Here is a 25,160-nt window from a genome sequence, read left to right as displayed (position 1 = left end):
AGTAAAAAGCAGTAACAGAGTATGCAGGCGAGCTGGCCTCAGCCACCAAGAGCACAGACCCGGGGTCGTCTGCACAGTGAAACTCCTATGGTCCTTCCCTAGGATTGCTGTGGAGTTGGTCCCGTCCTGCTATTTGCCTGGGACAATCTGAAAATCTCAATTGCTTCTGAGCTGACTAAAGCTGTTCTGAGCTCCATCTCCTGGTTCTCAGAAACAACTTTCATAATAAATTCTTATATTACACACAACACATTGCATGCTTTTTACATCATTTATCTACTCATTAAAATGTATTAATTCATCATTAATAAAAAGTTTACAAGGTGGGACTGGGGAAGGAGACAAACCAGAGAGACTCTTAGGATCAGCAAACAAACTGAGGGTTGCTGGGGGGCGGGGGGCAGGGGACAGGAGGGCGGGGCTGGCTGAGGGATGGACATTGGGGAGGGTATGCACTATGGTGAGTGCTGTGAACTGCGTAAGACTGATGATTCACAGACCTGTACCCCTGAAACAAATTATACATTGTATGTTAATAAAAAATAATAAAAATAAATTAAAATAGCACCACAAAATGTTTGTAAGGTTTTACTTGGCAGGTGTCTGAGATGATGATAACAGAATCTGGTTGGAAATCGGAAACCCAGAACAGAATCCAAAGTGCCTCCCAATCTTTGGTGTCAATGCTAATTCCTACAAATTCAGTGCTCTTACTCTCGGCCACTTCACGGAAGATCGGCTGGCATGAACGAGGCTGCACGTGTCTGACTTAACCACCATGTGATTTGGGGATCAGTGTACATCCAGGAAACCATCACCATCAAATGGGCCATGAACATCCATCTCCTCCCAAAGTTTAGTTTTTGGAAACTAGAAATGAGTAGCCCTGACTTCCTAGATGACAGCTTCCTTTTGTGGAAGATATATATACATATATATTTTTTTTTAACTATGACATAGTTCTTCTGAAAATCTGTGTTTCTATTTCTTTTTGGTCTTTACTCCTGCTTCTTCTGTTTTCTTTTATGGCTCATAAAAACATGTTTGTGAGCAGGAAAATAAGAAAATGATGCTTCATAACGTAAGAATAGCTATTTAATTTCGGTGGTGGTGGGAAAAGGGAGTAAGAGTGAGTTTATTAATTTTTAAAGCACTCATAATTGATTAGAGTTCTGCATAGTATATTTTTAAAATGTGTATAATAGGGACGCCTGGGTGGCTCAGTCGGTTGAGTGTCCTGCTCTCGGTTTCGGCTCAGGTCATGATCTCATGATAGTGCGATGGAGCCCAGAGCCAGGCTCTGCCCTCAGCGGGGAATCTGCTTGAGGGTCTCTCTCGCTCTGCCCCTCCCCCCCCAAATAAATAAGTCTTTACAAAAATAAAATGTTTTCAACAGAAAGACTGGGACAAGGACAAAACAGGCAGCATTCAGTGCGCTGCACAGAATAAACATTTTTGGATTTGTTTGCTAACTGGATGGATCGACATTTTTAAAATGGGATTGCTGGTCACAGAGAAAAAAATGCAAAAAAGCAACAGCCTTTGAGGACTGTTGTTCAAATACATGAGAGTTACATTTTCATTTTAATCGATACCTAATAAAGTAAGTTTTAGCTGCAATTCAGACACTCAGGTTTGATAAAAGATAAGCACTAATTATCGTGGATTATAATTGATTGGCTGACTTTCCTGAGCGAATAGAAATTTCTGAGGGATGTGGACATGGAGGGAGGACTGAGGACCTACTGTGCACCTGGCACTTTGTGGAGAATTTCACAAATACCGGTTTCTCTAGAACTCAGGAACATGTGGGGACTGTGTTGAATAAAGCCACAAATATGGAATTGGTCCTTATGTTTCCCTTAATTCAAAAACTTCACCCTTCTAAATTTTGGAAAATACGAGATAATATGATATGACATGATAATACATATGGTTTTTCATAGACATATAAATGCAATCATATGCACAGTGGTTCGCTAGTAAGTTTTTTTTTTTTTTTTACTGCTTCCTTTTTTATTCCTTTGTAACCATAACCAAAACTTCACCAACTCCGTATTTTCTTTATCTGCATGTGTGTAATCACAAAGGGACATATATTTTATCTCTCTGAACTTAAATACCCAATCCTACAAAACCGCAGGTAGAAAGGGAAAAACGTCTAGGGTTTGTATGCAATATGAAAATTATTACATTAAGAAAGGAAATATTAAGTGAACTACCCTGAAACTCTGTGAAACTTGGCATTCTCACTGAATTGACAGAACCTTTGAGCTTACGGACACGTGTTTTGGAATTTAGGACTTGAAGGCACAAAGAAGCTTTGTATACAGAAACAGGGGCCTCCAGGATGGTGTGAAGTCATTCTTAAATCATCTGATTCTTAAAATGGATCTGAGACACCTGTTTTCACACCTTCTCATGAAATCTGCAATCATATCCTGTATTATGTACTTCTCCCAGAGAGCTAGAACTACTAACACAAAACGTCCCTTCTTTCATTTTCCTAGTCCTCTTGGCAAAGATAGCGTTAGTGGCTGAGTATTAAGCATCAGAGCTAGCGTCCTGGGTATGAGCCTTCTTACCGACCCCGGATGCTGCAGGCTCAGGCAGGGCTTGTTCCTGTTAAGGGCTGAGTCTGAGAACAATGAGGGGGCCCCAGCATGGAGACAGACGCTGTAGAAAAATCTGTGTCTCTGTAATGTAGCCTCATGTCAGCACAGATTTACTCGTAGTTCCCCTCCAAAGTTCTGTGTGGAATTTCTCTTTCACATCAGGAACTAAATAAATATTGTAGGATGACCCCAGATTCCACAATTCACTGACCCACAATCAGACACTTGAGAACTAGATATGATCCGGAACTGGGGAGAAGAAATCAAGCCCAACAGCTTGCATGAATTATGACATCCTAAAACTTCTGTGGACTTATTTCAGGAACCATGTAAGATAAGAATCAGGTTGTACTGTGATATACAGTACAAATCCCGGGCAATTTTGTTTAAAAAGTAGCTATTTTTGTTACCTTCAACTTTTTGAGCTTTATGCCATTTTTTCCCCTAAGGCTTCACCACCTTTACGAGCCCGTCCTCTTTGAAATTAGGCTTTTTCCTGGTTTTATACTAAACATGTAAATTCTGTACCTTAGATTCTATCTCTTAGCTTGTAAATGAAGAAAACAAAACAATAGAGAACAGGGAGCAGTAGCAAGGCATCTTGGAGGTGTTCTAGCAACTCCCAGTCCACTCACCACCTGGAGGACGCACCTACCAACTACCCCCCCCCAGCCCCACCTTCATCAAAGGCCGTGGATGTCGCAGCTTTCCGAATGGACCACACATTTAACAGTTCTACGCTGTAAAAGGCAGTGCCAAGAGAATGAGAAGACAAGCTAGTGTAGGGAGAAAATATTAGCAAAGGAGTTAATGAAAAAAGGACGATTCATCCAAAATATACAAAGAACTCTTAAAACTCAATGATAAGACAGTAAGCAACCCAAGCACAAACTGGACCGCAGACCTTAACAGACACCTGCCTAAGGAAGGTACCCAGCCGGCAGGGAAGCACAAGGCAGAGGCCCTACAGCATAAGTCGTCAGGGAAATGCAAATTAAAATAACAAGGAGAGCCACTACACACCTATGAGAGGGCCAAAGTCCAGGAGACTAACAACACCAAGAGCTGACACGGACAGGAGCCACCGGGACCCTCCCCCATAGCCGGCAGGAATGAACATGGTGTAGCCATGTTGGAAGCCCTGTGATTTCTCACAAAATGAAACATGTTCTTACCCTACAGTCCAGTAGTCATGCTTCTGGGTATTTACCCAAAGGAGTTGAAAACACATGTCCACACAAAAAACACTATATTTCCTCTATTTACCGAAACTTGAAGCAACCAAGGTGCCTTTCAGTAGGTGATGGGTAAATAAGCCGTTGTCCGTCCAGACCACGGAGGATCATTCAGCACAGGAAAGAAATGAGCGACCCAGCGTGAAAAGGTACCCCGGACTCTTCAATGCATATCGCTAAGTGAAAGAAGCCCGTCTGATCTAATCTATTCCAGCCTAATTTCAACGCTATGGCCTTCTCGATCAGGCCAAACTATGGAGACGGCAGAAAGATCGGTAGTTGCCAACAGTTAACTGGGGAGAGAAGGATGAACGGAGAGGGTGGTGCGGATTCTTAGGGTGGTCAGTCTACATGGTATGATACTCTCAGGGGGGATACAGTTATTATGTACTGGTCCAAACCTATACAGTGAATGACACCAGCTGTGACCCCGCTGTGCACCGTGGGCTCTGGACGAAGACGACGTGTCCCTAGGGGTTCGTGCATTGTAGCATACGCCGTCTGGTGAGGACACTGATCGTGGGGGAGGCTGTGCACCTGTGTGGGGAGGGGGCACATGGGAAATCCGCTCCTTCTGCTTCATTTTTCTATTAGTTCATCACATTTATTTTCTGCGCTCTGAAAAATAAAGTCTGCTAAAAAAATTAAGTATCTTCCTATTTGTTAAAAGGGAGACAGGTAAGAAAAGGCAAAACGAAGACTGAAGAGGTGACTCTCCATTTCAGCATTGTGCTGTGCCCGAGGCCGCTACAGGACAGCATCTAAAACCCTGAAAACAATTAACAAATGATAGCATTTAATCTCTAATCCTCTTCATTGGTATAGGTTAGAGGAAAACGGAATATAGATCCCAAAAAAGGTCTGATCATGAAAAAGCCCCCAACTGGAGCTCATTCCATCTTCCGTCCAGCAAGAAGATGTCATGTGTCCCATGGACAATGTCTCAGCATTGGTGAATGGCATTCTGCCCCCCTAACTAGCTCACTGCCCTGGTCCTCTTCACTGTGTCTTGTTAAAGGTGTGAAATCCCGTCACCTGTCTCGGTACTGACAGCGTGCAGAACAGCATTTGGAACACAGCACGAGCTTCACAGACTTTATAGGCAGCTGCACAGGAGGGCTTTGGGGAGGACGGAGAGTCCGATGGACCTACGCCCTCAGCACACACCCCATCTGTACCCCCACGTGAGGATAAGTGGGGCCCACATTATGGGCATTCATCTTTAATCCTTGTTTCAGTTGTGCTATAATTTTCCTGCCCTAGAGGTGGAGAAAACGGTCTGACTCAAACTGGTTAATCTTTTTCTCAATCACTACAGCCACGTCACCGTTCTGTCTTCCCACTGCGGCTCGCGTCCTCGCTGGTTCTTGCCAGTATGTGTGCATCTGGCTTCCCTGGGAGAGGCGAGAGATGAGGGCGTTCTTGCTGCTATCGGGATGTTCAGAGCTGAGAGGGAGACACCACACAGAAGCCAGCCTTAGGCGACAAAGCTGTCCCCTAACCCCACTCACCCTTCACCCTGGCCCCTGGCTCATGCGGTTGATGGTGAGAGTGATGAAGGTAAATTGCTGGTTTTCCAGCCGACAGTACCAACCACACTGTCAGCAGACCAGGAGGGGCTCTCCCGTAAGAACCTCAGGGAGGAAGTGCACCCCACGCCCCACCACGTCACAGACAGAAGCCTGCTTTCTGGGGGAAGTGGGGACAAGGGGACCAAGGGGGCTTTCTCTTTCCTTTACACTGAAATAGGGTGAATCAGACACTAGTGTTTGGAGGGAAGTGAAATTAGGAGACTTCACTTCCTTTAGACTTCAAGCCCGGCACTCCGCCCGAAACTTGTACAGGTCTCCACGGCCTGTTACCAAGCTCACGCAATTTTATAAAAATGGCTTAGATCCTTTGTGCTGCCGTCTTATCTGGATGTGGCCTCCTTGGGAGCCCGGTGGGCAGGGGGTGCTGTCAGCGAGAGGAAAACGTGTAAAGTGTCTGGTTCTCATACCACAGCTGCCATAAACACCCCCTCACCTTCGCCCTTGAGTCCGACTGACTCCCCGTCAGCGCATGAGACGTTTTAATGGAAAGCACCGAAGCAGAACTTACGTATTACGAGCTCAAGCATCTAGAAACACAGAAGCTCCAAAATAGCATTTTCTTGAAAATTCAGGTTTTAGCCTAGATCTGTGTGGCAATTAAAAAAAAATGACTGAAAAAAGAGAGAGGTTTGAAAGCAATGAGAATTTCTTAGTGGGTCTGGACGTCCAGAAGCTCCAAATGCAGAGGTGCCATCTGGATGAGCGCAGGGGCAAAGGGGAGCAGAGGAAGACAGGCGTGCCTGAGTCAGCGTCCTCGGCCGTCCTGCTCGAGCCCCTGGCCAGAGCCAGCAAAGACCATGGAGGGATTTGTGCTTTATTGTCACACATGTCCCCCGACCCCAGCAGTGAAAGCGTCTGCGGCATCTTGTGCCTTGAGATAAAGCCTCATGCCCGCGGGTACCTACGCCGGCCGCTACCCTGAGCTTACAGGCTCGCTCCGGAAGCCTCTCCTACCTCGACAGGTGGGCAGAGCGCTGCTCCACTGGCCGTTGCTCCGACACTGGGCTCGGGCCGCGCCCTGCAGCAGGTAGCCGGCGCTACAGGTGAAGTTCACCACGTCGTTCAGGTTGAACTCGCTGCCGTTGGTGAACCCGTGCGCGGGGTTCCCGGGGTGGCCGCAGGTGATGGCTGCAGAGGAACACAGGCCCTCGTCAGGGTCGGAAAACACGCAGGCCGTCGCCCTCCCCTGGAGTTCCTCCTCCATAGACATACAAGTACGTTACAAATCCCACGTGTGTCTGGAAGGGGAAACCACGAGGAAGAACTGTACGGGGACCCACCAGTTTATAACATAGTTGTGGAAAACCACCAACACTGGCAAATGAGTGCGCTTTGTTCAGCGTGATAATTATTCTCACGTCAGGACAGAGCACTGAATGACTCCGTAAGAAAGCAGTAAAAAGCAAGAGGTGCTAAAATTCTTAAATTAACGACAAATTTTGAACACCTCTTTTGAGAACACACCAGCCCATTTTGTGGAGCCCTTGTTTTGAAACATTATCGGGGCTTGGCTGATGATTTAAGTCGCATACGCATAAGTTATGCCGATATCAACGGAAACACCATGAAATTAGCAAAATAAGTGTGTGTGTTGGAACAGCACTTCCTTTGACAATCCCAATCCTAGGATCTTTTGCCACGTAGTGAACTGTCATTAATGCCACGCCCTAAATACCAGGCATACAAATCCCAAACATGTCCTTCTGTGGCCCTTTCAAAAGAAATACATCACAGTCCTAAAACTGGCGATTTCAAAAGAAACACATCACAGTCCTAAAACTGGCGATTTCCTCCTCATTTGTCTTGTCCACAGCTCTTTCTCCTAAGCAACGCTTTCACCTTTGAACTCTGCACGGGCCCCACTGCACCATCAGAGAATTCCTGTCATTATCCTGGAACTATATCAACATCTCCTTGATTTAATTCACGGGAAAATAAAGAATATACTAGAGGGAAAAAACCAATAGGCTTACAATAAATTTTGCAATAGAGAGTACAGCGTCTTCTAAAAATACAGGTCCGTATTCACCTTGGATGCCATGAAATTTGAAGACAGTCATTAAATAGCTTTACCTCTTTCTGTTCAAGGAGGAACTGCTAACAAACTCTGTGTTCTTGATGAAACAATGACAAAAATAGAAAAGAACACAGAAGAGGAAGGGCGTGAGGCTATTCTGGGGACTCGGCAAAGTCAACCTGCAGACAGACTCAGCGTCTCTGCCTCCCATAATTAGCTTCTGTTTCCACCTTGTTGATCCTGGGATAAAATCAGGAAAATGAGTGCATGACATCACTCGTCCTGGGACCTGTCTGCGAACAGTGAGGGGGCACATCCTCTGTGCACAGCCGTCTGGAGACACAAAAAGGAAAGCGAACTGGGAAGTGGATGGGGCAGAAGAGGGAAGCCGTGCCCATAGCATGTCTCTCAGCACAGGTGAGAGGGACGCTTCTCCACTCTCGTTCCCTCCGGAGGCTGTGCATGTGTGTGGTGAGACTTCGCACCGAGAGAAAACGCCACTGAAGCAAGCACCTGCTGAACTGGTTCCCAGCGTACTTACGGACACAGACCGGGGTCTGTCCCGACCACTTGTGGTCCTGCAGGCATATCCGAACCGACGTCCCCACCAGCCTGAAGCCAGGATTGCACTGATAAACCACAGTGTCCCTGTAACTGAAGCCGTCCCCGCTGATGTGACCGTTCACAATCGGATCCGGGGAGCCGCAGTGGCCGGCTACAAACACAAATAAAACCAATAAACACATTTTGGGGATTTTGTCTCTTATAAAAGTACTGCAGTCACAGTTTGTTTACCTTTATTGATAAGTAAATAACATCACTGAATGCCTAACTTATTGGAGTTTCTTCCATTTACATTTATTTTTGTTTGATAAATTTTTTTCTTTGAAATTATTCATTTTTTTCTCAACAATCATGGGTAGCTACTAAAATTTCAAATAATGAAACTGCTAACAAATATGAGCTGCTAATGAGATTCTTTCACCAATTATGGTTTCCCCAATTATAGGTTCCCCATGCATTGATTTCACTTCTTTTTCTTACTGAGATTTTATGTCATTTGTCTTGTTACGGTATTTCCAAATAAAAGCCATAAAAGGGGAAGAGACGCTTGGGGTGAATAGGGATAGGTTTCGTAGCCTATTAAACGTGGAAGGTCAGGAGAAGGATGTTAAGGACTTCAGTGTCTGACGGTGGATGGTTAAACTATTTGTGAAATTTCAAAGGCAAGACGAACCCAGAAACTATGCTTGGTTTCAAACACGTGCTTCTGCTTAGGTTAGAACCAGCATCGAGGTGGAACTGGCCCATGAGCGGTTGAAAGAAGAGTCTAGCACACAGGGAAGGGAGCCTGAAGACAGAGTAGATTTAGGGGAAGTGGGACTGTAGACGTTACTGAAGCCCAAGGTGCCTAGTCTTGAGGATGAACCGTGCACAGAGTGGGAACAGAGAAGGTGGGGCAATGAGACGGGGTGGACATTCACACTTAAAGGAAGGAGAAAGGCACAGAGGAAAGGAATCTGAGCTCTAAGAAGATGATTACTTGGTGAACGCGGTGTCAGATAAGCTTCAATAACAGACAGCATCCATGTGGAGAAGGAAGTAAAGGGATATCCAGTTCTTTTTGAGAGAAGGTTGGAATGGTGATGGAGATTCTTGGCTTGACTCAACTTTTGCCCAGGTCCTGAGCCTTCTCATAGGCCTATCTGTGCCCCATCCTGGAAAATCCAGTTCTACCAAACACTCTGCTGAGTCAGGTTACTAAGAAGCCCCCACCCTCCATATCTGATGGGCTTTCTCCCCCTCCCCCTCCAACCCCCAGGTGAGGTCTGCTCACTTGCCCCGACTTCAGCAATGTCCTGTTAGGCCACGTTAGCGAGAACCCTTACCCCTGACATTCCCTGCTGGAGATTTCCCAGCCGGGATCCCAGCTCTCCTTGGCTGTAACCCTCACTCCCCAGGCAACATTCAGAGCTGAAGTGCGGTTTCTTCCCTCCACTGGAAAATCCACTGTGACTCTGACACTATGGCAGTGGTCCAGAATACAATCTGCCTTCCCATTCTTATCTAGTGCCCTTCACCATTTTCTTCCCCTTCAAAAACCATAAGGTGCCACATGACACAGAGGAAACATGGACGGGCAGGGCTAGGTGTTTCTGTCAGTCTCTCCACTCTCCTTTCCAAGTCCTTTCCTTTCCTTCTTTTTGTCCTCCTTCCTCTTCACCTGTCTCCCTTCCCTCCCCTTTCCCTCCTAATCTCTCCCTTCCTCCCCTATGGAGAGAGTATCTTACAAATCAACAAAATATGAAGCATTGGGAGTACCCAGCAATACTCATGTTACACACGGGCTTAGGATAGACAAGAGGAGAAAGTCCTTCACCACCAGTTCCTAATGATCCATCCAAACCTCAAAATTTACATGGGCAGGGCGTGACACAGGTTGGAGTACATGGAGAGTAGTTTGCTGTCGACTTCCCTTGGCCATTTACTTCCCAAATAGAGCCCACAGCTGTCAAAGGTTTACACAAAACAGACAACCTACTCCGTCACCCCAAGACTGAGAAAGTTGGAAGCTGTGGCCATGCAACAATTGGAGTTAACGTCACTATTCTTGGAAGAATTTAAAATAATAATCTATATCTCTGCTTAAGACAGTGTTCAGCAGCACTGTGTTCTCCTGGGCTTTGAGCTAAGTTTATAATCGGTAAGGTGACTTTGCAGAGCAGAGAGGGAGAAAACCAGATCGATGACTAGGCTTTCCTGCTTGAACAACGTTTGTAAGAGGTCGGGTCAAAGAAGTCATGCTAGCTCCGGTGGGTTCTTTGTAGCCTTGACAGGCTCTTTCCACTTGGCCAGATCAACTGAATCGATTCTGGCAAGGGTCCAGATCACCTCTTCCAAATGGAGACTTGACGCATGCAGAGAACTCAGAGGAGGAAGAGCATGCTCTGTGGGCTGGAGAATGAGACTCTGGCATGGTGCGGGTTACCACAGACCACTGGCCTTGGCTCCAAAGCCCTCCCCCACAGCACGCACACAACTGGGTAGAGGGATTGAGCTGAGGTTGCTGTCTGACATCTCAGGGGCCAGCACGTGGGGACCACGCAGGTAAGGGAGGTTCTACACATGACCCCAGAGCCCGCAGCAAACAGGTAGTTCAAGTCCATCTAAATTCCACATTTTAGCCGGTCTTGTCCAAGATTTCTGAGAGGACGGAGGTGGTGTCCTGAGCTTTGTCCTGGCAGAGTGGATCTTCTGAAGACTCACTGGTGAATGAACCCAGTCCTTTCATGTGGGCAAGGACCCCATCCCCGCTCTCGGCAGCGTGGATGCAGAGCTCTACGCTGGAGCAGGAGACGTCTCCAGATGGAGGCTGTGAGCACTGCCTACCTTCTCACCAGCTGTCACAGTCCGTTTCTCATCCTGGAACCTCCTGAAAACAACCTCCTGGAAACACATGGGGCTTCTCTGACTGACAGACCCTGGGCTTCGGGTGTCAGAGGGCAGATTGACCTTAATATCACAACACAGGCAAAAGCTGAACACGTCCAACATTGGGGTCCTTTCAAGTAATGCATGTTAGATCTTCCACAATTACACACACTCGTGGGATTATAGAAATGGATTCTGAGATTTGGAAATTTAACAAAGTTCTGTTTCCTTTTATTCCATAGAAACCCACTCTACCAGTAGAAATGTTGGACACCAGGGGCGCCCGGTTCCGGTTGTGATCTCAGGGTTGTGAGGTTGAGCCCCAGGTCAGGCTCTGTGCTGGGCATGGAGTCTGTTTGGAAATCTCTCTCTCCCTCTCCTTCTGCCCCTCTACCCCGACCCCACTCTTTCTGCTTTTCTCTCTCTCTAAAAACAGAAAAGGAAAAAGAAATGTAGGACACGATATCTTCCATGGTACAGGCATGCCCTACGGGTGTGCCGTGCACAGACCTAGAGCCCTGCATCCTTCGGTATGGAATCATGCAGTTAGCAGGAACTAAGCTGGATCACTCTCCTCCCATGGGGTCACATTCACACACAATCCCCCCATCCCCCATATTTACAGCTCACTACAGTAAGGTCACCTTTTCTCTGTGTCGGCTTATATCTGCACTAATGCTAATATTGACCTGGGGATTAAAACAGAATACAGGTATACATTTTTTTGAAAATCTGCAAATCAAATATTCAACCTTTGCATTTGCTTTGTGATTACTGGTACTCATTGCTGAAAATAAAATAATCATTATAAATGGCCAGTACCTAATCTAATTCTATGAGAATTAGACATGCAATTTGTTTCATTCTGTCCATTCCATGAACTAACACTGGCTTTGGGCTAAGGGCAAGGTTATTTGGCAGTGGATTCTAAAGCCCGTTTACAAGCTCTTCTTGAGTATTAGCAGTCACGAAATGTCAGACGGCTCAGATCCCCTTAAATGCAGGGAAAACCAGCTGGCATTAAACATCACTGGATGGATGCATTAAATCTTCAGATCTGTACATATTAAAGGAACACATCTGAATATTGGCAGATGAAATTCTTATCTTCTGCAAGTGTGACTTCTAGGGGCAGTGCTCAGCAACTTTGCCCGAGTCAGAGAACATGTGGCACCTGGGACAGTATGGACATAGTTCCGATGGTGACCCAGTATGGCACTTGCATGGGCCAAGGAGCACTTTGTGCATTAGTGCATCAAAGGAGGGTCTGCCATGCACCACAAAATACACATGCATCCAATCTTTGTTGACACATCTTAGTTAAGGGCAATCATTTTAAGCCATACTTAATGTAAATAAAATTTCAGGATTTGGGTAGGCTCTGGGGCTTTCAGAAATTCTTCATCTGTCCCTTTCTGTGTATTCTCCAAATAATTACTCTATCACTTCCCACTATGCCTTAAATTTCCTTCCCAAACTTGTCTGCCTGTAATACATCTATGCACTCCTCCCAACTTAGCCCAAATCTGCCCTCTGCCTCTAAACCCTAAAGGAATTACTGACCATCTATGTGAACCTCAAAGATATCCCTTATTTTAAATCTTTGACAAAGCAGGAAAAAATATTCAATGGAAAAAAGACAGTCTCTTCAATAAATGGTGCTGGGAAAACTGGACAGCCATATGTAGAAGAATGGAACTCGACCATTTTCTTACACCATTCACAAAGATAGACTCAGAATGGATAAAAGACCTCAACGTGAGGCAGGAATCCATCAGAATCCTAGAGGAGAACATAGGCAGTAACCTCTTCGATATCAGCCACAGCAACTTCTTTCAAGATATGTCTCCAAAGGCCAAGGAAACAAAAGTGAAAATGAATTTTTGGGACTTCATTGAGATCAAAACTTCTGCACAGCAAAGGAAACAGTCAACAAATCAAAGAGGCAACCCATGGAATGGGAGAAGATGTTCACAAATGACAGTACAGACAAAAGGCTGATATCCAGGATCTATAAAGAACTCCTCAAACTCAACACACACAAAACAGATAATCATGTTGAAAAAATGGGCAGAAGACATGAACAGACACTTCTCCAATGAAGACATACAAATGGCTATCAGACACATGAAAAAATGTTCATCATCACTAGCCATCAGGGAGATTCAAATTAAAACCATACTGAGATACCACCTCACACCAGTTAGAATGGCCAAAATTAGCAAGACAGGAAACAACATGTGCTGGAGAGGATGTGGGGAAAGGGGAACCCTCTTACACTGTAGGTGGGAATGCAAGTTAGTGCAGCCACTTTGGAAAACAGTGTGGAGCTTCCTTAAGAAATTAAAAATAGAGCTTCCCTATGACCCTGCAATTGCACTGCTGGGTATTTACTCCAAAGATACAGATGTAGTGAAAAGAAGAGCCATCTGTATCCCAATGTTCATAGCAGCAATGGCCACGGTCGCCAAACTGCGGAAAGAACCAAGATGCCCTTCAACGGATGAATGGATGAGGAAGATGTGATCCATATACACGATGGAGTATTATGCGTCCATCAGAAAGGATGAAAACCCAACTTTTGTATCAACATGGATGGGACTGGAGGAAATTATGCTGAGTGAAATAACTCAATCAGAGAAAGTCAATTATCATATGGTTTCACTTATTTGCGGAACATAAGGAATAACACGGAGGACATGGGGAGATGGAGAGGAGAAGGGAGTTGGGGGAAATCGGAGGTGGAGACGAACCATGAGAGACTACGGACTCTGAAAAACAATCTGAGGGTTTTGAAGGGGCAGGGGGCGGGAAGTTGGGGGAGCCTGGTGGTGGGTATTATGGAGGGCACGGGTTGCATGGAGCACTGGGTATGGTACATAAACAATGAATTCTGGTACACTGAAAAGAAATTTAAAAAATTTTAAAAATTAAAAAAAAAAAAAGATCTCCCTTATTTTAGGTTTCCCTGAAATAGGAGAGTCTGTTTCTAGTACCATGCATTTACAATATCCATACTTCTGGATTTTTTGCTGTTTTGTGGTGTTGTGAAGTCAGCAAGCAAAAACATGATTTTTCTCGCCCATTTATCGCCACTGTTAGATCATGAGTTCTGAGAGCAGTGTCTTGCTCCACACACCAGCATCCCCTAGAGGCAGTGTCTGTGCGAGCAGATGGCCTCGTTTCCTTGACTGTGCTGCCATATGAAGCCAGACCCTCATCGCCTTCTGACCACAAGGACTGCTTCCCATGACATGGTCTGTGCCAGTAGACCAAGAGTCCTGTGGCATCTAGGTCACCTCCTGCACTGCTCTGCGTCTTTGTTCCTTGGATGAATCGACTCCCCTCTGCGTGCGGAAACTCCTCCTGTCCCCCAGTGTGCCTTCCTCCATGGCACTTCCTCTACCAGCCCCTCCCGTTTCCTGCCCTAACTTTCTCTCTGTTGCCATTCATTCATTTCAGATTTTATCAAAGATATTTGATATTTATCTTATTTATTCCTCTGATTATAAAATCCCAAAAAAGACTTGCATCCTATTAACCTTTACATCCTACGGCATATTTCCTGAGGAATTGAGTGAGTACCATTAGATAATATTCAGAAATATAGACAGAAGTACTTGTGGCTGGGAAGGGTATCGTGACATTTCTCCCCCAGCCACCGATGGCGCATACATAACACGAGAAGGTTAGCACGGGCTGTTTCCAACACTTTCCCTTCCCTGGTGTCCTACAGCCTACGTTTTACGTGGGAGATAGTACAGCCAAGGTCACGGACGGGGGCATGAACTTTCTGCTCTATGCCATCTTTGTGCTATAATGGAACTAAGCATTCCCAAAATCAGCTGTCAAAATATTTCACATGGATCCATCACAAAATACCAGGCATTTGAAGAATACTTTCCCATTTTGTTCTCTAAGAACAAAAAATGAAAAAAATGTGGTCTAACAATATTGTTTTGAATCATGCCATCTAGTCATTTTACTCATATGAATGTCACCATGACATTATACGTACAAAGAACTCATCTCCTCACAGGTCACTCTAATATAGCAAGGCAAACATATTTCAAATACTAGTGAAACAATCTAATACGAAAAACAGATCACGCTCTTCTGTGTGAGAGACATCTCCATCTATCACTGACATCTCAAATGCTGCACGTTAAAACGGTGGCAAAGTGGGGGAGATGATGCGTTATGATGTGTGAAATAATCTAAATGATGTAAATGTTATCAGAAGATTAATGTCGGTTTCTACCGCAGGAGACCTGTATTACAAACGCACCACCTCATCTAGTCTGTGTGCTCTCTGCTGGGTTCAGTGCAAACTACCACAGGGAAGATAAACAGAAGAAAATGATTAAGGGAGCGTGGGGATCATCAGGCTTCCCTGATGGATTATGAGTCATGTGATGAGTAGACATGGGGTCAGTATTCTCGGTGCTGGATTCTCCAGCCCTGGGAGATGTGTAGCGTCTCGCAGCACAGATGGTGAATTAGGACAAGTCCTTGCTAATTTGCGGAGCCTGGGGAGACCCCAGTGGTAATACAACAATGGTAATTAAGTGCGGGCTAAACTTTATAAAAAAAATACTCCGTGCATAGGGGCCTCCCTTCGCCTGGAGTCTAGCTGCCATGATGTCTGCACACAAAGTCGTCCAGCTCCCCTCACGGGATCTCAAGGGTTCTGGCAGAGGATTCAGACCAGCAGGCTCCAACACAGCGTGGTTCAGGCCTGGGATGTTTGAAAAAGAAAATCACCCTTCATCTCCTTAAACACAGCTCTGGCGCAGGTGGAGTCTCAGCCCTCACACTGTGGAAGTGCTGCCCGTCCATGGGCTGAGCCATTTCGGCTGCAAGGATCATCAGGGCAATCCGGCATGGGCTTCCCTGCTGGAAATCCCTGGAAATAACCACAGGGCTACAACTGGAAATATGGTCCATGTTCCACAGGACATAGAAGCAACATCTCATTTCCAGTAACCATGAACATCAATGAGCTACCTCACCCCCGGCTTGGAAAAATGCTCTCATCAAAGTATTCTGCATTATAATAACAAGCACCAGCCACAGGGACTCCAGTAAGTTCGGAGGCTACAGGATCCCATGTAAAAACCTACCAGGCTGGCAATGCCCCAACTCTTCTTTGCATTCTGGGGCAGAACCAACACATCAACAAATAATTAAAGGGAAGGTATTTCTTATATCGGGTCTGAAAACTATTTTTCTGCACAGTGTTTGCTACTACAAACAAATGATGGAACTAGACGTCACTAACGGCATTAACAAGCTGGTCCCTGCTTTTGGTAGATGCATTTAATTAATTTTATTATTGTTTCTTTCCTTTTTTTTTTCCTCCTGTCCTTACCAACTGAGGCCTGATTAAAACTTAGAGATCAGTACAGGTCCTTAGGGTTGGCATCAATCAGGGCTGACACTTTGTGTGTGTGTGTGTGTGTGTGTGTGTGTACACACAAATATAAAGAAAAAAAAAAGAAAATGACCAAAATTTGTTTACTCCATCTTCATTCAATAGCACTTAAAATATTTGAAAATAGCTGTTATTAACTTCCTACTTTTCTCTCTGCCACAATGATGATCAGGAGTCTTTCAAACACTCATCAACCAGACCCTTTACCTCGGGACCATGCCAATTGCTCGTCCCCACTTAAATTATTTCACAGAATTGAAACCATTGTTCTGGATGTGGGCTTCCTAGGCACACAGAGAAGGAGGTGGATCCTGTTCATGAGGTCTGGTCATCAGCCTCCAGGCCACCGGGTACCTATGAACCTTCTGTTGTCCAAAACACCAAGTCCTTCCCTGGGTGCCAAGATTTCCTAATTTTCTTGCCATCATGTACATGAGAAGTTATCTATTTTTCATTTTGACTGAAATTTTCCATTAATTCCATTATTTCTGTAAGTGAATTATCTATCATTCAAATTGAAAAGATCCTGAATATGCTGTTAATTATGTATTTTCACTCTCGTAGCTAGTATTATTATGTCCTAGATCTGACCCAAGATATGAACAAAAGTCTTAGAATGGTCTAGAATGAGGGAGAAAACCAGACTACCAGAAACTTTCCAATGACTTCAACCCAGTGACCCACACCATCGTGGCTTGCCCCAGCAGCAATTGTGAAAAGAACGCGCAGCCCATGTTACTCTTTCTCAACTGTAAGAGCCATTGTAGAAAATCTTGATCTACACCTTGCTAAGAATTTAGAAGCACTATTTCTAAAGAGTATTTCTATCTAAGAGCAATGTCGGACCGGGATGGACCCAGGCTTGAAGGTTATTTTGTGAAACTGTATTAGCTCTTCATAAACGCATCACCAAAGATCTTACAAACAAAAGAGTCGATGATCAGCTCGGTGCGTCATCCAGTTAACAGATCCACAGCTTCTGCCAGCTTGCTTCCTTCCTTTCCCCGTGAACAGCACGGGAGACATTCCTCTAGCTACAGTACTCAGCCACCGCCCCGGGTCCTCTCAGCCACTCCCCTGAAGCTCTCACGTGCTCTTGGACAGACTGCTTTCTCTGCTCGCATCTTGATTTCCAATATAAGAGCATGCTTTAACCTTTGTGCACCAAAACAATTTTTGACATGGAAGACAGAAGGAAGAGTTGGCTGAACTTTCTACCTTACGTGGACCATCCGCTATTTTGATAGCAACCACAATAAGTGAATTTGGTTCTTATTTCAAACCTAACTTGCCCATGGTCCTTCTATTTTCATGATCCTGAATCTTTTCATTGTTCCCTGCTCATGGTGGACCATCTTTCACATCTGTGACCTTCACCTTGTTGTATTTGCTCACTACTGCTCGGGGCATTGCGTGGCCACCAAACTGAGTTCCTTGGAGGGCGTCTCGTGTAACTGCCTATACTTCTTTGGGCAGTTTCCTATTTTCTCCTCGTTGGAGCCATTTGTTTCTCAAAGTCAGAGTTTTGGGGGTTGTTTCATTTAGGGGATGTCTCTTTTTTAAAGTTGAAGCCAGGGGATTATATCGATTATTTTCTGGATGTTTTGGAAAATATTCTTATTGTTTGCCTTCATTGTCATTATAAGTCATTTTCCTTGTCCAATTTACCCTCACAGGGTCCAGAAGAACCTGAAAGTCACGTAAGGTCATTCCACTTGGTAAAAAGCCAGATCCATTGCCATTGGAAGGGACAAAGGAATAATTGAAATGACAAGAAATGGGAGAAAATACTGGCAAGACTGGTAAGCAAGAGGTCTTGGAGCAGCAGAGAATGGACAAGGTTAGCCATGTGTAACAACTAAGGCAGAAAACTCCCTTTGATGGTGTGTGCTTTGGGGTGAGGTCTCTTCTAGTCCTTGGGCTCGTTTAACTTCTAGTGACCAGACAATTCTACCTCAGTGATCAGAATTAGCCTATAGCCCATGGCCTCTTTTATTTCTTCTTGATTTTGAGGAATATAATTATTGACAAAATAATATATCATATTTGCTGAAATATACTAGTTATATTCCCTAATGTTCAGAAGTCTGTGTTCTATGTCGAACTGCCTAGGTTTAAATTCCATTTGTGATACTATTGATTTTACAATGTTGGACAAATTCCTCATTGTTCTAAGTTATTTCTTATCTATAAATAGGAGTGATAAGCATTCCTCAGACCTTCAGTTGAAGATTCAATAAAACTGAAAAAATGCATTGTACGTTTTTCATCATCAATAAACAATATCATTCAAACTATTATATCCAAGTAAGGCATCTAGGTAATTTTTAGACTATGGTGGTATCCACTAGCTAGTTTATCTCACTCCTGTGCCAGACTAAGGATTGGCACCTGGACTCCCTTGGTGCGCCTGAGCATTGTAGAATTTCCTCCAGCACTGACTTTACGTCTGTTCTCCTATCTGTTCACCCCAGCTGTGTTTCTGTGGGTCCCAGGGACGTGCATTCTTCCTGAGTTACACTATGTTATCTACACATCGACATTCTGTGACTGGGGAAAAGAGACACGCTGCATGGCCGTGTTCCACGCACAGGCATCTCTCCTTCCATTGTGCTTTGCAGGTACTGCATGATTATAGAAGGAAGGTGTGTGACGACCCTACATTGCTACTCACTTCAGGCATCTGGTTAAGTGTCTGTCTCCAGCTCAGGTCATGATCCCAGGGTCCCGGGATCGAGCCCGGCATCAGGCTCAGGCTCCTTGCTCAGCAGGGAGTATGCTACTCCCCCTGCTTGTGCTCTCCCTCCCTCCCTCTCTCTCAAAGAAATAAATAAAAGCTTAAAAAAAAAAAAAAAGAAATTGCTCACTTCATGTCTCCGAGTCTCATTTTAACAATTCTGACAATATTTCAAAGCTTTGCATTGGGGTTCTATTTGTTAGCGGGATCTGTGACCAGTGCTCTTGGCTCTTAGCATTGTCATTGGTTTGCGGCACAGCAAACCACGCCCACGTGAGACTGTGAACCCCACTGACATGCGTGTGTTCTGACCGCTCTACTGACCAGCCGTCCTCCTGTTGCTCTCCCTCTCCTCCAGCCGTCCTTTTCCGTCCGGCACAGCAATATTAAAATCAGCCTAATAATAACTGCGATGAGCTCTAAGAGTGTGAGTGAAAGAGTCACATGTCTCTCACTTTGAATCAAAACCTAGAAATGATTATGCTTACTGAGGAAGACGTGAGGAAAGCCTTGATGTGCTGAAAGTGAGGCCTCTTGTGCCGAACAGTTGGCCAAATCGTGAATGGAAATGAAAATCCTTGAAGAAAATTAAAAATGCTACTCCAATGAGCACAGAAGTAATAATAATAAAGTGAAACAGCCTTATTATTGTTTTTACGGAAAAGGTTGAGTGATCTGGACAGAAGAATAAAGCAGCCACAATGTTCCCTTAAGCCAAAGCCTGATCCAGAACAAGGCCCGAATTCTCAGTTCTGTGAAGGCCGAGGCAGGGGGGGACGCTGCAGAGGGAACGTCTGAAGCCTGTGGAGGTTGGCTGGTGGGACTAAGGGAGGCAGCCATTGCCATGACATGAAGGACAAGGAGAGGCCGCAGGTGCCCACGGAGACGCTGCAGCAAGTCATCCAGAAGATCCAGCTCAGAGAACTCAGGAAGGCGGCTGCACTCAACAACCGACTGCCAGTGTAGACCCAACAGCCTTCTGTCGGGAGACGATGCCATCTAGGACTTTCACACCCAGAGACAAGTCAACGCCCGGCTTCAAAGCTGCGAAGGACAGGCTGGGTCCCGTGAGGGGCTGATGCAGCCGGTGACTCTGAGTGGAAGCCAGTGCCCACGTCCCATTCTGAAAATCCTAGGCTTCAGCATCCTGCTCAATCTACTCTGCCTGGGCCCTACAAATGGAACGAGATGGCCTGGATGATGATACGTCTGTCTACAACACGGTTTACTGAATACGGTAAACCCAGCGTTGAGGCCAAATGCTCAGAGAACAAGATTTCTTTCAAAACACTGCTGCTCACTGACAATGCACCGGGTCACCCAAGAGCTCTGATGGAGACGGACCGTGACAGTAACGTGGTTTTCATGCTGCTAAGGCAGCGTCCATCCTGCAGCCCATGATCAAGGAGTCATTTCATCTTTCAAGTCTTCTTACTGAAGGAATGCACTTCGTAAGGTTACAGCTGCCGCAGATGGTGATTCCTCTCATGGATCTGGGCAAAGTGAAAACCTTCCGGAAACGATTCACCATTCTAGATGCCACCGAGAACATCTGTGATTCACGGGAAGAGGTCAGAACATCAGCACAAAGAGGAGTTCGGAAGAAGGTAGTCCAACCCGCATGGATGACTTTGAGGGTCCGAGACTTGGTGGAGGCGGGAACCACCCATGGGGCGGAAGGGGCCGGAGAACGGGCATCAGAAGAGGGGCCTGCGGACGGGACTGCACGGCTGTGCCCTCGGGGTCACACTCGAACAGACGACGAGCTGCTTCTTGCGCAGGAGCACAGAACATGGACTCTTGAGATGGAATCCGTTCCTGGTGAAGATGCCGGGAAGACTGCTGAAATGACGACCGAGGATTTAGAACCTTCCACAAACGTAGCTGATAGAGCAGCGGCAGGGCCTGGAGGTCTGACTCCAGTCTGAATGAAGTTCTACAGGGGGTCAAGGCTATTAAACAGTATTTTATGCTACAGACAAACTGTGAAAGGAAGAGTCCGTCAATGCAGCAAACTTCAACGTTCTTTTTTAAGAAATTGCCGCAGCCATCCCAACTCAAGCCTCCACACCCTGATCATCCAGCAGCCATCAACACCGAGGCAAGACCCTCCACGAGCAAAAAGATGATATGTCACTGAAAGCTCAGGTGGTAGTTAGCATTTTTGAGCAGATAAGTATTTTTCAATTAAGGTATGTAATTTTTTTAGACAATGCTGTTGTACATTAATAGACTACAGTACAGTGGAAACACGATTTCTATATGCACGGGAAACCAAAACAATCATTGGATCACTTTATTGTGATATTTGCTTTATCGTGGTAGTCTGGAACCAAATCCACAATATCTCCAAGGAAGGCCTATATTATGAATTAAACTTTAGCGTCTCAGTGATAATTGTGAAAGCATATCGACTGACTTTTGAACATCTTTACACTAAGTTTATTACCCCTTCTAAACTCACTGCTTCATAAACAGACATGACGGTGTCATATCTAATACTGTTTTAGTAGTTTTTCTTTAAGACTCTCTGCCTCTTCCAATTTCATTATTCCTTACATTCTGATCCAGGTTCTAGACTGCTAATTCTTATATACTTTTTTCCAGACATATTTGCTCTTCATTTCCAGTTTAAATTCCTTCCGAACACTCCCTCTCCCAGAAGCTTCTAAGACATACTGCATCACACCAAAGCCACACTTTTGGGCACCCTGTCCTGGCCAACCATGCACTATGTGCCCAACATTTCTACCTCAAAGTCCTTAGTCGGAAGATCCCACAGAAAAGGGGAAGGCTTGTTTGGGATCAGACTCCAGCAGACTCCCTAACAGAACAGTTCCAGAAATTGGACGTGCCACTCAAACTCCCCAAGGCCACAATAGCCCTCTTACTTAAGGAGATTTTAGTCAGTAATACAGCCCTAATCAAATGTAAATTGTCATTGCTTTCCATCATCACAATCATAGCAGGAATGTAAATTTTTTAGATTATCTGCTTCCCCTCTACAGTGTTGATGTCACAGACGAGAACCAAGCAGACCTACCCCAATGCAAGCTGCCTTGAAGAGGGTGGTATTCAATGAACAGACACCCCATAAGAATGTTTAGGGAGACAGACAATCTCAGAAGCATTAGCAACTCTGAACACAAAGCATCACACGTAGTCCAGGGGGGTTTTGCAGTCCATGGAAAACCACACTGACCACACCCACAAGAATAAATGTGCATACACACAGTAGAATGCTAGCAGCTTCCACGTAGGGTGACAGTGATTTCAAGAAAGCAGGTGCCATTTTTTGGATAAGAGTGAGAAATTCCCTTTGCTGGTTTTCTCTGGAATTACTACTTTAGTTTCATTATCTCTGTTTTTTTTTTTTTTTTTCCTCCCCAATTCTCTTGAGTGTTTCTTCAAATCACCTCAAGTACAAAGAACAGATTTTTACTATTCAGAATTTACTGGTCCTTGCTTTGGTCCTAAAGTGATTTCCAGCTCACAGAGAGTCAGAAGCTTAAACTTTCCAGCTTCTCTAGCTTTTGAGTGATTACAAAATTACTGAGATCCCAGAAAGAAGTCGAAAGGGCGAAACACAGTTAACATGTTTTACAAATTACTTGGAGACCTACAGGAGCATTATAAATCAGTATACTTGAAGCTGCCTATTCAACAATTTCCTTCTGTTTATTCACAAAAGATTTTTCCAATGAATAAAATTTTCAACTCAATTTTTTAAAACAAGCATGCATAAAATTTTCATCTTGGGGGAAAGGAAGAACCAGTCATTGTACGCACGTTCCATTTGAAATAATTCATTGTACTTATGTTGACTGATCTTACTTTCACTTACTGACATAATGTTAGAAGTTTTAAAAGATAAAATGCATCGTATTTCTGAAAATCGTGTTTGTGTGTCCTATAATCCTGGCGACATTAAGAGCAGTGATGTCCTCAGCACTTTGTAAAATAGTGTTTAAGTCACTTAAGGCAGTATGTGACCTTCATTTACTGGTCAAATTAAAAAGAAATCCCTTTAGCTCCTTACAGAGGAAGTCCCGGAGTGAAGTGGAGTGTTAACACCAGAGGGAGGATTCGGTAGCTCAGCGGGAACATTACAGCAAGAAGTGTCATGCTTTGCCGAACCGTACTGAATTTTTAAGGCTTATGTGAATGAAAGACATGCCAGAGGATAGATGAATTTACCCAGACATCGTGTTTCCGTGCCACTCCAGAGTCCGTTGGCTAAGCACTCTCTGACATGAGACCCCACAAGGGTGTAGCCCGTGTTGCACGTAAATATGGCCGTGGCCCCGTAGACCGTCAGTGTGCCGATCTTGTTACCGTTTGGGGGGAAGGAGAGGCTTCCGCAGGAGATCACTGGAAGGAAAACAAAAAGTGAATTCTTTTGCTTAAAAATGACAAAATCAGGGACGCGTGGGTGGTTCAGTCATGAAGCAGCTTCCTTCGGCTCCAGTCATGATCCCAGGGTCCTGGGATGGAGCCCTGCATCGGGCTCCCTGCTCAGTGGGAAGCCTGCTTCTCCCTCTCCTACTCCCCTGGCTTCTGTTCCCCCTCTTGCTGTGTCTCTCTCTGTCAAATAAATACATAAAACCTTATAAATAAATAAATAAGACTGAATCTTTGGTAAAAATATTTATTAGGGATGGGGATATCTGCTTAGGTATGGGTAGCTCAACCACATAGAAAGCTTAATTTTCCTTCTTACACCCTTGAAATGAAAATATGAGCATTTAGAGCGGATTCTAAAATCGCGCAGTGTATAGACATCATTTCACACGGAGGCTGGTCAGACGCGTGGGTTGCCCACCCGCCCTCCTGTGTGCCCCAGGCGGGAGAACTGCCCGGCAGTTACTGGCCATGGGTGTGGCCTGCAGGAATAAAGGAAGGAGTGGTCTTCTGCAGGTCAGCTAGCTGCTGCACAAAACTGAGTTTGCTTGCTCCAGTGCAAGGCCTCAGTTCGCCATTTCTTTCATTGACTTGCGTGATTCACTGGGATGGAAAGCTCCATAAAAATATTGACTGTGGGGACGCCTGGGTGGCTCAGTGGGTTAAAGCCTCTGCCTTCTGATAGGGTCATGATCCTGGGGTCCTGGGATGGAGCCCTGCATCAGGCCCTCTGCTCAGTGGGGAACCTGCTTCCTCCTCTCTCTGCCTGTCTCTCTGCTTGCTTGTGATCTCTCTGTCACATAAATAAATAAAATTAAAAAAAAATACTGACTTTGTGGCCACGTGGAGTCTCTCTTTATTTATTTCTTTCTTTTTAAAAAATTATTTTATTTATTTATTTGACAGAGAGAGAGAGAGAGACCACGAGAGGGGGGATGGTCAGAGGGAGAAACTGGGTCCCCACTGAGCAGAGAGCCCAATGTGGGACACAATCCCAGGACTCTGGGATCATGAACTGAGCCAAAGGCATGTGCTGAACTGACTGAGCCACCCAGGTGCCCCGAGCCTTCCTGAAAATTAAAAAATACAAAATCCAGGCCTCCAGAGGTTATAGCTGGGGGACCATGAGCCCCCGATGAACACCTGTTTTCCCAGCAGGATCATTAACAGGGTCTACTTTCAACCACAGGGTGATTGGGGTTGGGGAGATACAGTCAATGGTCACCTTCATTGGTGATCCTTATGGCACCACCCAACTCCCTGCCCTCGGAACCCTGAAACATTTGAGCAGAAAAGGTCAGTGGAATCTCAGGGAAAGAAGAAACCACAAAGTCATCAAGGCCAACGGTTCTGCAGGGGCTTACATGTGTCCCACACACCAAGAACCAAGGCTTTGAAGGGAGCACAGAGAGCTCCCACGGCACTCAGTGAGTCACTGTGCACAAGGGGCTTAGAGCAAAGGTGGCGCGTGGCCACAATTCCTGAGTCCCTGTAAACAGTACACAGATCGGAGATGGTAAGACGGTGATTAAGAACAGCTTCTGCCTTCAGGCTACTCAGGTTCAATGCCAGCTTTGCCAGGATCTCCTCCAAGTTCCTGGGCTCTCATTAGCTCTTCTCCCCAGCAGCACCTGCTGCCCAGAACTGTGCACTGGATTCAGAGAGGACACCTGCAAACAGCAAAGCAACGCCGTGCA

General features: G+C 45.3%; 1 protein-coding gene across 1 annotated transcript in view; it reads right to left on the bottom strand.

Moving 5' to 3' along the window:
- CSMD1 (CUB and Sushi multiple domains 1) overlaps window positions 1–25,160 on the bottom strand; it is a 2,021,046-nt gene that overhangs the window by 45,202 nt on the left and 1,950,684 nt on the right. The window contains exons 52-54 of the mRNA XM_045997494.1: window positions 23,260–23,433; window positions 8,001–8,174; window positions 6,397–6,570 (exon numbers count right to left, since the gene is read on the bottom strand). Coding sequence (XP_045853450.1) covers window positions 6,397–6,570; window positions 8,001–8,174; window positions 23,260–23,433 — 522 coding nt within the window. The remainder of the gene's footprint in view (window positions 1–6,396; window positions 6,571–8,000; window positions 8,175–23,259; window positions 23,434–25,160) is intronic.

The sequence above is a fragment of the Meles meles genome, chromosome 2, assembly GCF_922984935.1.
Source record: "Meles meles chromosome 2, mMelMel3.1 paternal haplotype, whole genome shotgun sequence".
Classification (NCBI taxonomy): domain Eukaryota; kingdom Metazoa; phylum Chordata; class Mammalia; order Carnivora; family Mustelidae; genus Meles; species Meles meles.
Note: the sequence above shows the minus strand (reverse complement) of the source record. Positions and strands in the feature narration are given on the sequence as shown.